This window comes from Epinephelus lanceolatus, chromosome 9, assembly GCF_041903045.1.
Source record: "Epinephelus lanceolatus isolate andai-2023 chromosome 9, ASM4190304v1, whole genome shotgun sequence".
NCBI lineage: Eukaryota > Metazoa > Chordata > Actinopteri > Perciformes > Serranidae > Epinephelus > Epinephelus lanceolatus.
Window position 1 is genome coordinate 10,687,145 of NC_135742.1, and position 16,811 is coordinate 10,703,955.

The 16,811-nt window shown below is 40.6% G+C and overlaps 1 protein-coding gene across 1 annotated transcript in view; it reads left to right on the forward strand.

The window, feature by feature from the left end:
• nf2a (NF2, moesin-ezrin-radixin like (MERLIN) tumor suppressor a) overlaps window positions 1-16,811 on the forward strand; it is a 42,575-nt gene that overhangs the window by 13,734 nt on the left and 12,030 nt on the right. The window contains exons 5-15 of the mRNA XM_033620357.2: window positions 3,355-3,423; window positions 3,571-3,653; window positions 6,989-7,064; window positions 7,693-7,827; window positions 8,606-8,680; window positions 9,001-9,114; window positions 10,627-10,749; window positions 11,172-11,389; window positions 12,854-12,959; window positions 15,655-15,773; window positions 16,617-16,776. Of these exons, the coding sequence (XP_033476248.1) occupies window positions 3,355-3,423; window positions 3,571-3,653; window positions 6,989-7,064; window positions 7,693-7,827; window positions 8,606-8,680; window positions 9,001-9,114; window positions 10,627-10,749; window positions 11,172-11,389; window positions 12,854-12,959; window positions 15,655-15,773; window positions 16,617-16,776 (1,278 nt within the window). The remainder of the gene's footprint in view (window positions 1-3,354; window positions 3,424-3,570; window positions 3,654-6,988; window positions 7,065-7,692; window positions 7,828-8,605; window positions 8,681-9,000; window positions 9,115-10,626; window positions 10,750-11,171; window positions 11,390-12,853; window positions 12,960-15,654; window positions 15,774-16,616; window positions 16,777-16,811) is intronic.

The window sequence follows — 16,811 nt, forward strand, 5'->3', positions numbered from 1 at the left end:
TTGAGTGCAATTACAATGACAACTGAGCAGCAGCAGAAGGTTTTCTCGCTATCTGAAACCTCAGTGGTAATGTCAGATTTTGGTGTCAGGCTCAGAATTGAACAGGGAATAGCGAGTCCTCCTAGACTACCTATTTTCCACCAAGGTACAACCAAAAAGTTCAGTAGTCATCGAGGGAGAAATCCATGAGAAGAGCAAGAGAAAAAGTACCACTTTTTTGTGTCAGCCTGTCAAAGACAAAGGCTTCTTCAAAAACCCATTATTTTGAAGTTCAACTGTCTCCTTGCGACTTTGGTGCTTTCACTCTTGAGTTTAAAGGGATAGTTCAGATATTTGAAGTGGGGTTGTATGAGGTACTTACCCACAGTGAGTGTATTACCAAATGGCAGACTCCAGAGCTGAAGAATGAAGCCAGCAACTGCAGTTCTTTGAGTGGCCACTTGAGGCAGGCTCCAGAAGCCTGTAAATCCCCATCGGCCTCCATGTTAAAATGCCCAACTTTTACAGCATAAATTTACATGCTGGAAGCCTTTTTCCCTTTATGACAACTGTACAGGGGGTGAGCTTTTTATATAACTCACCCGTTTACTCCGTTTGACTGACATGCAGTCTACCGATAGTGTCCTTGGCTTCTCAGTCAGATCCACCCCATGCTCCTCCACAACACCAGCCTCTTGCCTAAATATGGTCACTTCTGGCTCCAAAAAATCAAGATGGCGACTGCCGAGATGCCAAACTGGAGGCTTCAAAATGGAGTCCAAAAGCCAATGGGTGATGTCACAGTAGCTATACCTCCATTATTTTTACAGTCCATGTGTATTACCTACAGTAGATGGCGGTCATTACACATCCAATTTGTAGAGGCAGGCAGGTAACCAACACTAAAACTAGGCAATGAACTCCTATAGAGTGCCGAAGTCACGCCCTTTCCGGTGAAGCTCATGGGACCTTAGATCGGAAAAAATATGAATGGCGGTGAATGGGGAGAGCAATATTACCTTTTGTTCCCGTTTGAGTTGCGACATGAAATCTAAATATGTCGTTAATGAATTTAAAACATAAATTTTAAGGTCAAGAAAGTCATACTTTGTGATAAAACTGTTGAGATATAAGCTTTTTAATTAGAAAGACTCGAGTACACAGGAGGAGGTCGCGTATGTGACGTCATAGCTTTCGCTCGCTTCCTGCAGCTTGGCCTCCCCGCTGAAATTCCACTGTTTTATAATCAATGTATGATTGAAGATGTCTGTATGTTTTGTGCCAGGCTGCAGTCACTCCAAGCTGCAGGAAGCGAGCGAAAGCTATGACGTCACATATGCGACTGTCTCCTGTGTAGTTTTTCTAATTACATTTTTTTTTTTCAGAAACTTATATCTCAACAGTTTTACCACAAAGTATGACTTTCTTGACCTTAAAATTTATGTTTTAAATTCATTAACGACATGTTTGGATTTCATGTCACAACTCAAACGGGACCAAAAGATAATATTTCTCTCCTCATTCACTGCCATTCATATTTTTTCCGATCTAAGGTCCCATGAGCTTCACCAGAAGGGGCGTGACTTCGGCACTCTATTAAAGGGTCATCAGCAAAACATACCTTAACCACGTAAAAAACAAATCCCACCTAAAAAATAAATATCCAATTAAGTGTACACTGTTTGTTGAATATTTTCACTGCTTTTCCTTGCCATTAGACAGCAATTGGAACTAAAGCGGGAATATCACTCTTTCCACAGCCAGATTCCATTGAGAAAGACAGTAATTAATGGGGGTGTAAATCACCAGTTTCATCATGATACAACATTATATATTGTATATACATTAATCCGATGTGATTTAGGTGCCTGCGATACATATCAAAAAATATTATCTGCCCATTTAACACAGTGGATTACAGAAGAAGCTGCCACATCTTTCTTTTCTGCTTTTGGCTAAAACAACATGTAAATAACTGTAACCACTAACAGCACATGGGATAAGTTAACCCTCAGGGCTTTCTACCAGAAGGACCTTTCTGGAAGAAATCTTTTCATTTTAACGAAAATCATCATCTTTTTCATAAATCTTCAGGGTTATCTGGCTGAAATCCCTGAAGGCAAACTGATCGAGGCAGGGATATACCAGCAGCTCCTGTGCTCAGTGAGCTAAAATTTCATGGAGTTTGGTGGCTGTGATGAGAGCATAGATGGAAAACTGAAGCTGTTAGTGGCTTTCTTGCCAGAATGGGCTGTTTGCGGCAAGGTAAAGCAATGAAAATAGTCAGAATATAGTGTACACACCTTAACTCTTACTGATTTTTTTAGGTGGGACTTTTTATGAGGCTAAAATATATCTCCTGTCCACACAAGTACATTGCTTAGTTTCCATGGTGGTACTCCTCGTGCTTGTTGTTGCCGCCAATGTGTTGACTGCTACTGTAATACACTGACTATGAATAAATACCTCATATAACCCATCTTCAGAAGATCCAAAGTGTTCCTATAAGCACTTTTCAATGGTTAAAACTTTTTTCCCCAAAACGATTCACCCAAAAAATATGTGATTTTCTTACTAAGGACGTCGCGTTAACCTAGTACATACAGTGTGTACAATGTGCAGACTTTATGAATAAGTGAGGTTTTCACAGTGGCACTGAGTACCTTTGTCTGCCAGATTTTGACACAAATTTGTTACTTTAATACTATTTAATACACTGGTGCTCTAACAGTGCTGTGTTAAAATGCAAAAGGGTTATAAATATATAAAGATTGCCTAGCTCAAACAAGTAATTTAACAACAAAATAACAATAGTCTCACTGCCAAGGCAAGATACAAGAGGATTTGCTAACAGTATCATGCTCAGAGCAAACAGCAATGCAGAGATATAGGTAAACATTCAAGTTAACCTACTTACATAAATCTACAGTCATAGCCCACTTTCAAACAGTGGCTACATGTTTAATTCATGTCCTTCCTCCAATTCTACAGTGGCCCAAAGGAAAATCCCCTCCGCCACTCAGTCATGCCTAATCCATTCATATCTCTCCTCAAACATGCATGATATAATTTGTATCCCGGCTCTGTGATGATAAGTGATGAGTCTCAGTTCTCTCTCAGATATCTCTAATAGCATCATTTACATCATCTTCCAACAACTGGGCCACTGTGTGTGCGGTGCACATTAATGACCTGATGGCAGACCAGCCCCCATTCATTCTCCCAGAGACCCTTTTCTTGCAGGTGCTGTAGTTTCATCTTATGAACTGCTCCCAGGAGAAGCATAGTCTGGCCTGTTATTAGAGGGAAGGTGGATAGCGGCCATTAGTTTGGAGAGAATTTTAAACCTTTGGGCACTTTTGCTCTATTTTGCAGTATGGAGACTACGACCCTAGTGTTCACAAACCTGGCTTCTTGGCTGAGGAGGAGCTGCTGCCAAAGAGGGTGAGTGACAGCAGGGTTTACGTATTGTCATTGATGAGTGAAGATATGTAAATATTTGTCTTATTATGAAGGCCTGTACCTGCATTATGATGCAGCATGTGATGTATTTTTTTCATGTATATTTATGTTTGCCTCTCTCCATTGCAGGTGATTAACTTGTACCAGATGACTGCAGAAATGTGGGAGGAGAGAATCACAGCGTGTTATGCAGAGCACAGGGGCAGGACAAGGTAAAAAGTGCTGCACTGAACTGTACCACCGTGAAATTCCACAGTCATCAGCAAATGTCAATTTTAAGTCCACATAGGATGTGCTTAAAACTTGGTTCCACAAGAAATGTTTTATGCAAAGCTGAAGTCCATTTTGGCAGCAAGATGCAGAAAAACTCATAAAAGTTCTTCTGTCAGGGAGTTTCTTTTTCAGGAAGCATTGATGAATCCACAGTTTGAACTTTTTAAACATCTATTTGTTGGCTGAGAAAATGCACCAGCAACCAATGGCACAGCTTACCACAGCCCATAAGTCATCATTTACATGTAATTATATTATTTGCACAAGAAAAACATGATTTATGTAGCTATTCTCAAAGGAGCAAATGTATCACAGTGAAAAGGACTGTAAAAATGGTGTTGCTGTAATTGCTTTCATAAATCTAAAATGGCATGAGAATGAAAATCAGTGTTTTTTCTGCACTTTGATCCATCACTAAGCCGAACTTTAACTTTGAAAATTAACAGGGAGTAAGTGTGAGGGATGTGGAGTGTCTTAAAACTCCTGTGGGTGGGGAGGTTTGGGCTGGAAAGTGAGTTCTAAAAGCCACAAACTGAACTGCAGCACTTGGAAAAGTGATAATTGACTCACTGGTGTTGATCAATAACCCTTTCAACCCCAGCAGAGAGTGGGGAGTTGTTGGTCCTTACACCTTTAGCATTTTAATTGTTTAGTAAGTGATGCAGTGCAGTGTGGGTGCAGGAGGTGGTCAGTGGCGTTAACTAGGGCTGGATAACATGAAAAGATTATTTTAAAGGGACAGTTCAATCCAAAATCAAAAATACATCATTTTCTTTTACCTATTGTTCTATTTATCAGTCTAATGTTTTAGTGTGAGATGCCAAGTGTTGGAGATGTCCACCTGTTCTCATTTATATTAGAACTAGATAGTACTCTGCTTGTGGTGCTCAAGGTGCCAAAAAAATACAATTGAAGAACTGAACAGCAATGTCTCTTTCTATTAGTGGCTCTGTGAGGCTGCAGTTAGGACCCATGGGCTGAGCTACATGTGAACATGCTCACAATGACATACTGATGTTGAACAGGTCTACAGAGTAGATCTTTGGCTGATGGGAATGTCTTTAGTTTGCAGGGATTTGGTCATAAAGCAAATTATTGAGATAATTAAAAATGTGTGTATCTTTTCTAAAGACAAGTATCTCAAAAGGAGAAAAAAAATATATTTCAAAATTTATACTGAATCTCAGGTGCTCAAAGCATCAAATAATACATTAGAAAAAAATCAACAGCAATGTCTCTGTCCAGAAATCAGGACCCGGTTATTCAAGAAATGTTTTATGTCGGAACTATTTTCTTTCTACCAAACTACCCACCCAATGAATCACAGCATAGAGAGAAACATGCATCTAATCATGGACGTGGGCCTCATAATGGCGTAAGATCTAAACATAAACAATCTATTTTCTGTCCCAGCTTGTCAAATACAGATGCTTAGTCAGTGGCCCTCACTCCACAAATCATGACCTGGTTACTCAGGATAATCCACAGACTTTGTTGTGAGCAGTTAAGTGTAGGAACTATTTTCTCTCTACCGAACTACACCCACCAACAGTGAACATAGTGAACTTAAAAACCTGCAGAACTAGAGACACTCTCATCAACCTCAGATGTATTTTGTGTTTAGTGTAAATAAGCGAACGTTAGCATGCTTACATGCTATGCTAAGACAGTGAACTTAAGACCTGCTTAACATCGCATGTTAACGGTGTCATTGTGAGCACGTTAGCATTTAGCTTAAATGACTAGTGTGCCTAACTCATAGACTGTAAAAAACATAATGGATGTAGCTACTGTGAAGTCACCATTTGGTTTGTTGACTCCCATTTTTGAAGCCTAGACTTTGGCATTTTGGCCATCGCCATCTTGTTGTTTTTTTTGGAGCCAGAAGGGACTGTATTTGGACGGAAAGGGTGGAACTCTGGATGAGCGAGGGGTGGATCTGACTGAGAAACCGAGGACACTTAAGCCTTAATAAAACTGACACGGGCGAGTTAATGTACCCCCCCCCCCCCCCAATACAGTTGTCATGAAGGGGGTAATAAGCGTTTCTTGTACCCAGCTGTAAACATGTTTCTTTATGCTTGGGCAATTTAACATGGGGGTTGCTTGTAGAACCAGCCTCAAGTGGCCATTAAAGGAACTGCAGGTTTTGGCACTTCTGGGTTGACTTTATTTTTCAGCCCTGAAGGTTACAGCTTGGTCTAACTACAGCCTCACAGAGCCACTGGTGTGACTGTAGACTTCCACAAATCCTCTTTTCTCATTGAACACAATCTAAAATCTAAACACAAACACTCATACTGGAGCAGACTAAAATTGGAAAAAGACAAAAAATTACAAATCCGACCACATATTCTGTGCTGGGTTTTGGTATGTGACAGTTTTTGGTACACTGTATAAAGGACAGATGCCCTTACCAAATAGAATTAAGATTTAATATTCAGTCCCTTGAAATTAAATGTTTACTTCATCTTCATTTTGGCTCTAATTCATTTCCAACTTAATAATAAATTGATTTTGTAACCTGGTGTCAGCACGACATCAAATTAACTGACTTGCTTGCCGTGCGTATCCCCATGTTCATTTTCATAGAGCGCAACTCTGACTCTAACTTCCCCAGCATTACTCAAGCATTACCACTTAAATTTCCTGTGACCCACTCCAAAGTCAGAATGTACTCAGCGTCCAACCTAGTTAAGATTTGTTTACTTGGCATAATGCTCTGTTGCCTTTTAAAACTTTGATGAAGCTTAAATCATCAATTTCCCACCACCCATATCAAACAGCCTGTTATTAAAAGTTTAGGCGGAAGCATGCCCTGATTTCTCCTCCACCATCAAAGTATGCTAATGCTCTTTTTTTTGCTGAGTTGACCCTGAAATCACGACAGATCTGCCAACCAGTCTGCGGAGAGAGAGGGAGAGTAGAGTTTGATGCATTTGATTTGTCTCTAACAGTATTTAGAGTCTTGGAGGCATCAGAATAAGTCCTCTTTTCCATCAAGCATGACCTCTAAAGCCTATTAGCGAATTATAGTTGTGTTTTGTGTCAGTACTGTGCTTATGTTTTCACCCTCGCAAGAGCTGTGTGGCAGAGTTTTTATAGATCACACGCAACATGACAGATGCTACGCACAAAAGCAGAGGAAACAAGGTCTGATCTCCTTTTTCTCTCCACTTCTGCACCTCCTCTCCTCCCACCCTTCCCTCCCTCTCTTCTCCATTCCCTTGGATCCCTCTCAATTTCTTCCTTTCTCTGTCTGTCTTTGAACCAGGGATGAAGCTGAGATGGAGTATTTAAAAATAGCTCAGGACCTGGACATGTATGGCGTCAATTACTTTTTAATCAGGGTGAGCCAGTGCTGCTTTGCTATATCTTTACAATGTAAGCCAATAGGAGAGATTAGCAGACGTGTCAGTTTCACTGTGGTGTAATGGAATGAAGTCAGGGGAAAACAGTCTGACTCTCCTGCTCTAAATTGTCCCCAAGTTGAATCTATTATTTGGATTTTGAGCATTTTTTTAAACAAGTGAGAATTTTCTGGGGTAAATGATCATTTGCTATTTGACACCGGATCATTTCCAGGTGAATCAGAGCAAAAAAAAACTTGTAACAACTCTATACAAGAACAGAAATTCACTTGAGGAGGCTCTGGCCTTGATTAGTGTATTCTCTTAAAGGCCAAGACATTTTAAAATACCACCGACAAGTCAGCCTCATTTTAAGTAATTCACTGTAGCATTACTTTTCAGGTAAACAAGCCCAGACTGCAAATACACCCACAACTGGCATTGTTCAGCTCAACTCTAACAAATAGTGTTGGCAAGCAGAGCTGCCACGATGCCACCACAGTGCCACCTTTGTCAATTGCAAGTCTAAATGAATGTTGGCTGAAGAGCAGTCCCACAACTGCATGCTCATGTCCCTTAACAGACGGGCAGAAAAAAAGCTTTATTTACTCTGCTGTATGTGGTTTAGAATAAAAAGGGAACAGATCTTCTTCTGGGAGTGGACGCCCTGGGTCTGCACATCTACGAGCCGGACAACAGGCTGACACCCAAGTGCTCCTTCCCTTGGAATGAGATCCGCAACATCTCCTACAGCGACAAGGAGGTGGGAGAATTTGCTGTTGCATTTCATGACAAAGACTGGTGGAACGGTACTTATAGATAGGCGATTATATAGTATAATAGGTTATTGATTGCGACAGGAATCATACTGTGTGTTATGCTGTCATTCTGCAAGTAGAGACATTAGCTTGTTTTACTAATAATGACACGTTATCTAAGCGTTTTATTTTATTTTGTTATTATTTTTATAGATCTTCCATTTTGTAAATATGAAATATTGTAATTTTAATCATTAGCTTTTGCCGCCACATGTTGATTTTCTATTTTTGGAGCTGGATCGTTCATTAGGAGCACTGTTGGATTGTTTGGTTATTCAGTGCACCACATTTTGGAAGCATAGTATGTACTTAGGCACAGTGAAAGTGAAACTTAACTGCTCATCAATTTATATAGAAATAGAACGCTCCATTACTTAGAACAACAGTGTTCTCATTTTAGTGTTGTCTATCATTTTCCAACCCACATTCCCATAGAAGCACTGGGTCTAACCTGTGTAACGGCAGCAACAGAAAGTTCCCTTTACTCATCTTTGCAACAGCTGCTCCTCTAATCAATCGAGCTGATCTAATAAGCTCTAACTGCAAACCAACACTCCCTCCCTGCCACCAGCTACCGCCATACATAGATTTTAATTCTGTGTGAAACACTGTGTACATATATATATATGTCGGAAAATATCTTTATCAATATTGTCATTTTGACAAATTTCTTTTTTTGTGAGTTGATAAAACATCTAGTATTCTTGTCTCCTCAATGTTTAGTTTACCATCAAACCTCTGGACAAGAAAACCAATGTTTTCAAGTTCAACTCTTCACGGCTGAGAGTCAACAAGTTGGTGAGTTCAGCTGAAGGTGTTTTGGCTGTGCTAGTAACTATTGCTTTTTCACCACAATGGCAGACTGGAATCCATTTGATTTAATTAATGGTTTATTTTTGCAGGGACAGCACACAATTAAAAGTAATTGCACCAGAATTAGCAAGCAGTTAATTTGCATCTGTTGTCCCTGTCCATCATTTTGGTTTGTTTTTCATTGTGAGGGTGAAGAAAAATGTCTGAAATGGCTGGTGAAGTCGAGTTATGAGACATACCAACCATTTTAACATGTCATTGTAAAAACAGCAGCACCCATTCCTGGTTTTGTTGCTCTTGTGCAGATCCTCCAGTTGTGTATAGGGAACCATGACCTGTTTATGCGCCGGCGCCGGGTGGACTCACTTGAGGTGCAGCAGATGAAGTCTCAGGCCAGAGAGGAGAGGGCCAGAAAACAGGTACTGATAATGGAGGAACATAATGATGAAGAAGAGACCATGGGGTTGAACTATTTAATGGCCACATTTCTATGTAGTCTATGTCTCTAATGTAGTGTAAATTTCAATGAAAATTCCAGCAAATGGGCAAAAAAAAGTGAATTAATGTGTGTTTTCATTCAAGTACTGTAATGCAGAATATTGTCATTTTCTACCAATTTATACTTGTATTTCACTATAGTTTAGTTGGAAGTATTGTACAAGTTACTCCTACACATTTATGGTAGAAATATGGTATTAATGTTTATTTGAAGTTTTAATTTAGGGAATGTTACAATCTCCTCTTGAGCTCAAGCACATTATGCTTTCATCTTTCACCATATTTTGTCTCTTGATTCTTATTATAAGGTGATTCTAAACTAATAAAAACATAGTTATAAATATTAAATTCCGTTTCTGGCAATAGATCCCCCTAAACCCTTCACACTGCTCCTTTAAAGCTCCAGTAGGCAACATTGTTTTGGTATAATTGAGTAAAAATTTTATAATATCCTCTAAGCATGTTCAGCCTCTAAAGAATCAGTTTCGTGCCGATGTGCATCAACCAATCAAAGGTCAGCTCAGACCACTGCGTTCCTATTGGCTGTTCTACTAGCTATTCCAGCATTGGCTACAACTGCCTACATGGCTAAACCCAAAAAAAGGAAGACAGAACTCAGTTCCCCGGAGCCCTGGAGGGAGGGGGAGAGGGAGAAATAGAACCAAGTAGGATAAAATACTCGCATGCTGCTCTGGTAGGAGGGGCTCAGGGCGGAGACGAACGAAAACTAACTCAGATGAGACTCAAAAATCAACCGTTTTCAGGCTTTCTACCTACTGCAGCTTTAAAGTCACGTTCTTCACGTACATCATGATTTATTGTGTGCTGACTGATGACTAAAATGTGTATCCACTGAACTTAATTGCACTTTCTTTTCATCAATGCACCAACTTGTCTACCTCAGCCAAGCATAGAAACTTGCTTTTGCAGTATTTTGACTTTTTATCAAATTGCCATGGTTTCCACTCATGTCTTTTTATGCTCAAATTGAAAATTCACACAAAAACAAGCGGATGGAAACACTCTGTGGCACATAATGTCTTCTCTTCAGCCACTTTGATGTTATTTCACGCTTAACAGCATTTATGTCTTTGATTTGTGTTCACATTAACGTTTCGAGTCATACATGAAGGGAACGCAAACACCCACAAATCAAGTATACTGCTTTGTTAGGACATAAAAGCAACTTTTAAAACTTTATTTTTTTTCCTACAAAACAGAGTTCTGATTGTGTTTCCTGTTGATGTGTCTGTCAGGTGCACCTGCTTCATGATTTCGCTTGTTGAATTCAAGTTGCGCTTTGTGCATTGTAATTTTGTCCACATTCTATCCTTTCTTTGTTCTGTTAATTTTTTGTCTTTGTCCATGTTTCCACTCATTATTCGCACCATATCTTCTGTTCTTTGTCCACAATCCACCTGTCTGTCGTTCAGGTAGAGAGGCAGCGTCTGCAAAGGGAGAAGCAGCTGCGTGAGGAGGCAGAGAGAGCCAGGGATGAGCTGGAAAGGAGACTGATTCAGCTGCAGGATGAGGCTCACATGGCTAATGACGCATTGGTAAGATTCACTTGGTTAGCTTAACCCCAAATCCACCATTTTGTTGGCTTTGTCTCATACACACCAGGCTTTAAAACAAAATATTTTGTCAAATTGAGCTCGCCTCACACCATCTTCACTTCACTTCCTCCCAGTGTTTTCTGTTTTTCATGCCATTTATTCATTCTTCCCCTTTAATGTCTCTCACTGTCGCCTCTTTCCCCTCCATCAATCTCCCTCGCTCCTTCTGAATTCGTGCACATCCCTCCCTCAACACTTCTTTCCCCTCTTTATCTCTGCACACATTTTCATCTCTCACCCAATTTCTCTTTCTTTGCTCCACTTCCCCATTTCTCCCCTCCCATTTTCAACTTTTCTTTTCCCTTTTCCCCTTTCTTGTGTTTGCCCTTCCTTCTCCTTCTCCTCCTCCCGCTCCTCTCCAGCTGCGTTCAGAGCAGACGGCGGACCTGCTGGCTGAAAAGGCCCAGATCGCGGAGGAGGAGGCTAAGCTGCTGGCCCAGAAAGCTGCCGAGGCTGAGACAGAGATGCAACGCATCAAAGTGACTGCCATCCGTGGCCAGGAGGAACGGAGGCTCATGGAGCAGAAGATGCTGGAGGCAGAGATGCTGGCCCTCAAGATGGCTGACGAATCGGAGAGGAGGTGGGGAGAGGACTGCATGGATGAATCGTAGAGTGTACAGCCATCCATGCTGCAGTGAATATGATTCTGATCCAGCTTTGGCTGCTGTGTGGCTTTGTTTCTGTCAAACTCTCCCATACTCATATACTTGTTCTTGTATCCATCGCACACACACTCATATGCACAGTATCCATAGGTTTTTAGATCTGTAAATAACTTAAGTCCACTCCTTACTTACCTTCACAAAGTTTTTTACCTTAACTTGTAATGCGAATACATCAAGCTCGCAGGAGCCTCAGAGACACAGTTCCCTAAATAATTTCAACATATGAACCTACCAGATGTTTTTGACTTACCATACAGCCTAATGTCAAAGTGCACTAACACACCGCAGCACCTCAGTTTGCTCAGAAGCCAGTCGATGCTCTGTGAGCACAGACCTAGGTAACGCAGCTGCATTTAAATTGCCTGATCAAAGAACTCCTAACTTGTTTAAAATCATTTAATTTTAAAGGCTTTGTTCTTGCACTGCAGCTGAAAGGCAGGTAATCATGCAGTTACAGCCACACTGCTGCACACAGAAGAAAAGAGGGAGAAAGCTTTTGTTTAGCAGCTTTTCTCCTAGGTCTGAGGTGCAGCAGTTAATTTGTGCTCGTTAATTGTAAGCAGTAGTATCGATTGATGGAGGGAGTCCCTGTCAAACACTCTGTTTTCCCACATATTGAAGCTCCACGAAGCTAAAACTTTTTGTTTTATCTGTGCCCTAAAGAGAAATTTGCTCATTTTCTTTTTCATACATCCTGGAATGGTTCAAACAAGTACTTATCATATCTGCTGTTGACTTTTTTTTTATTTCTTTAGAGGTCAGATGGATAAGGAGATGACTCGATGAGTGATCCTTAATCAGCACTCTGTGAAGCTTGATAGATGCCAATCCATTGTAGCAAAGAACTGAAGTCATTTTCAAAATAAAGCAGTGTACGTAGATTCTAAGAATATCACTTCACATCCTGTACTTCATCATTTATTAGGCAATCATTTCAAATGGGCACCATTAACCACTTGCCAGTAACTGCAATTTCTGGATGAGCACTTTTTACACCAGAGAAATTTAAACCTGTGGCACTCAACATGTAAATGACTATGTCCACTCAAACCCTTGAGGCGCATAGCTCCCCCACATCAACGAGGAACTGCTGAGTGTTCAGGAACACAATCAAAAGAAATATAATCACCTGCATATAACATTCTTACATCTCTGTGTGAAAACTCGATGGTGGAATAATGGAGCTAGAAATGATTGTGTGCTCTGGTGACACATTGATCACCTGGGTAATAACAAAGTGACATTCCCGCTTCGTCGAGTACCGACGTACCGATTATGTAAGATAATTTTGGATTTAATTTAGATAATACTGTCTCCTTTGAAGGACTGGGAGGTGAATTAAAGTATTAACTGCATCTGTCTGTCTGTTTGTCCCTCAGGGCCAAGGAGGCTGAGCAGCTGAAACAGGACCTGCAGGAAGCCAGGGAGTCAGAGCGCAGGGCAAAGCACAAGCTGCTGGAGATTACCAGCAGGGCTGTCTATGCGGTAATGGGCTGAGAACATACACATGCATACTTACAACACATAAGTGTTTGTCCTCTCTTAAAGCAGCTGCATACGACATTCAGAGCATTAAGAGCAGCAAACCACTATTTCCTATGTAATGATATAGTGGAGTAATGGCGTCCTGAGCAGAGAGCAAGTCACGCTCTGTGTCCCTCTGTATGTGCTGTTATCTAAGCCTCTCTGTTTTTTATTGTGACGGTGTGTGCATTTTAGTACATGTGAGCCCGTGTCTGTTTACGTTTATACAGCGTTTACCACTGATAACATCACCCTGACCAATGTTATCATTGTGGAAGAGTAGCACCCACCCTCCGGTCCCCCCTCACAGGTTGACACTGTTAGCCTGTCAGCACTGCTGCCATTGTAAGCACTGTTCACGCTGTTAGCACCATTAGCTGCTAGCTCAGTCACCTCAGTGGTGAAAACCGTGTGCAGACGACCTGAATCAGACTCTGAGTCATCAGCATATCTTCCGAATGCGTATGCAACTCCTTTAAAACAAAAAAGTACATAAATTATAGAATTAATTAATAAGTTTATGGCAGGAAATAAATCATGTAAATTCTGCTAATTGATTAATCAGGGGGGCAGTGTATATTAATCGAGCTGCAACTAATACCCTTTCTCCACCAAAATGAGCATGTATATTGTTTCTTAAATGCGGCAAAACGTGCTTATAATAGGCAATAGACTACTTTTCTATTGCCAGAGGACCAGAGCTGTGTACAAGGCTCTGCAGCAGACAAGTATGGCTCTGTCTTTTTCCCTATTGTGTCACATGCAACGTCGCGGACACACCAGAAAATGGGGTTTGTAAACAGTACAAAGCAGCATGAAGGCCAGAGAAAACGTAACAGTGGTTGCTTATTTTGTTATATCTGTCATTTATTCAGTCTCTTTTAAAGTTGATGCTTTCTAATTTTGAACGATAGTTAAGTGCTGCTAGGACAGAGACAGACAGTACTTTGTGGCAGCATGTCATTGCCGCGAAAAGGCAGAAAATTCGCTGTATTTCCATCACTGCTTATCAGAGCTGGAGCTGATACATACCCCTGAATACTGCAAGTCAATTGCTAATTGTCTGGGGAGTGAATGCTGATTATAACCTTTCCCATTAAACACAAAAGCCAGATTTTATTTGGTGTTAGTGATTTTTTTTGCACAGTGGGGAAGGGGCTTAACAATTATTTTCATTAGTAATTAGCCGTTCAGTATCCTAGAGCGCAAAGTGATGTCTTTAAATGTCTTGTTTGTGTAAAAATATGAAATTCCCTGTTATGTAAGAAACCATTAAACGTTTGGCAATTTGCTTGAAAAATAACCAATCAATTAATCGTTGCAGCTCTTCACATTAATAAACATTACTGTAAATGTAATGTAATTTACATAACTGAAAAGACCATTTTTCATCCATAGTCCCCAGATGCACGATAATATCCCCAAAGAAATCTAATTATTATGTATTGTTTAGACAAAGTGAGCAATTTCAAGATGACACTGCTGGCAGTCATGAATTATGATGGGCATTTCTTACTTCTTTCATATTTAAAGACAAAGATAAATGGGTTAATTGAAAGTAAAGATGGATTAATAATGTCAACAGCCATGCATAAAACAAATAGCCATAATGGATATATATTATGCAGTACATGGATACACTCCCCACAGGGTAGGAGTACACATGAAGACACACCCCTTTAGAAAAATACCACGTCTGTCCCTGTTATATGGTATGGACATGACCATATAGTTTCAGCTTGACTGAAAATAGCTCACACACACATAAAGAACTATAGACCCGCAAAGCCACACTGAACAGGAGATGCTTGTGTAAGAACAGGCAGCACATAAGGCAGCCTACGCAAGAGCTTCCAACATGCTAAAAACCCACACGCTGCACATTCAGCTGCGTACACACACACACACACACACACACACACACGGATACATATTGAGATGCTGGCCGTAGATAGAGAACTACTCGCTTATAAGCTTATGAATGAAGACCCTAAACACACACACAGACACACACTGGTGCACATACATTCATACAATAGACATGCTGCATCTGGAACTCCCTTATACAGTTATCAGCCCATGCATGAAAAGATCTACACACATACACACACTCGTACGCATACACATTACCACCTATTTCCGCTGAACTTGGTCAGATTGCCTTCCCTGCTCGTCCAGACTATTTACATCAAATGTATCCACACTGTCGTTTGGATTCACATGCCAACCAATGGATTTACATTTATATTGTGTATTAGGTCCACTTTTTAACCAGCCGAGTCCTGAGGTGGCATGTGGCCAAGTATTTCAGACATTTGGTCAGGATCTAAAAGCGTATATTTGTGTATTCATGGACTGCGACCATCAAAGTGGTCTTTTTTTCTCTTCCCTTCCAAACAGTTCTCTCTGCGTACATCGTGTCCTGTATGTCCATTTCATATTTCTATGCCTTCCTCCTCTTCTATATACCACCACCTTCAACTTTATTCTATCTGCCCCTCCATTGTAGATATATTTTACCTTTCATATCTTTTTCTCTTTTCTTTCTCTGTCACTCCCACTTCTTTATTCTGCACCATTTACTGCTCTTTTGTCCCTGTCAGTTCGTCTACATCGCCTCCCTTCCTCTAATCTGTCTCTCCATCTCCCCTCCCAGTCCCCAGGACTGGCACCTGACAGCATGCCGCCCGACCTGAGCTTCAGCAGGGAGAACCTCAGCTTTGATTTTAAAGATACCGACATGAAACGCCTCTCCATGGAGATTGAGAAAGAGAAGTGAGTGGCCTTCTTTTTACTCTACTGATGCTGTCTGATATTTTGGGCCTCAGTGAAAATTGAAGGGATTGTTTATCTGATGAATTTTGGATTAATTTTAAATGTGTTGAGAAAGATCTTACTTTATTCTGGATTGCACTTGGAGGACACACACAGTCGTTTTTTTAATATGCATATTTTGATTCAGGGGTTCAGGCAGGCAGTTGACCCTCAGCATGAGCTGTCACTGATGTCACTGCCAGCATTCAAGTTTTGTTTTTCTCTAGCTCTTCGTGTCAGTGATGCCTGACAGGTAAAACTACGTTAAGATAAATATGACCCCGGCTTTGGAGCTTGACCTGAGTCTTTGTTGTCATGTAATTAGATAATTAGGTTTTTAAAATAAAGGCAAGTAAGGACAGAGACTACAGGTCGGGGTAACAAATCACAAAACTTGAAAAAAGACTGCAGTGGAATTGAGAGATATCAAAAAAATTAAAGAAACTGTGGCACTAAAAGAAAGTGTACAGGTGAGATTTTTCCTTAAGTGTTTCCCCTTCTATGGAGGAACTTTGAATAAGCTCATTTAGACTTTATTTTCCAAATTAGTATTACTATGACTACTATTTTATAGGCTTAGTGTCTTATCAAATACTACACACTTGAGGCTGATCAATAATGGTTGTATATCTAAGTCTATGCTCCTATCAAGTGGAGTAAAACAAGGATGCCCAGTGTTGCCATATTTATTCATATGGCTATGAAAAGACCAGCTCTTACAGTGAGATAAAATGGAGTCATACAAGGGGACATACAGTATAATCTACTAAACTGCCGACCAACCTGCAATTTGATCATGTCCAGGGTCGAGTACATGGAGAAGAGCAAGCACCTGCAGGAGCAGCTGAATGAGCTGAAGACAGAGATTGAAAGTCTGAAGATGAAGGAGAGGGAGACTCCTCTGGACATCATTCACAACCAGAACACTGAGCAGGGGACCAGCAAGCACAGCAACTTTAAAAAGGTAGCTACTGTATGAGCTCAGCTGCATGCACGCTA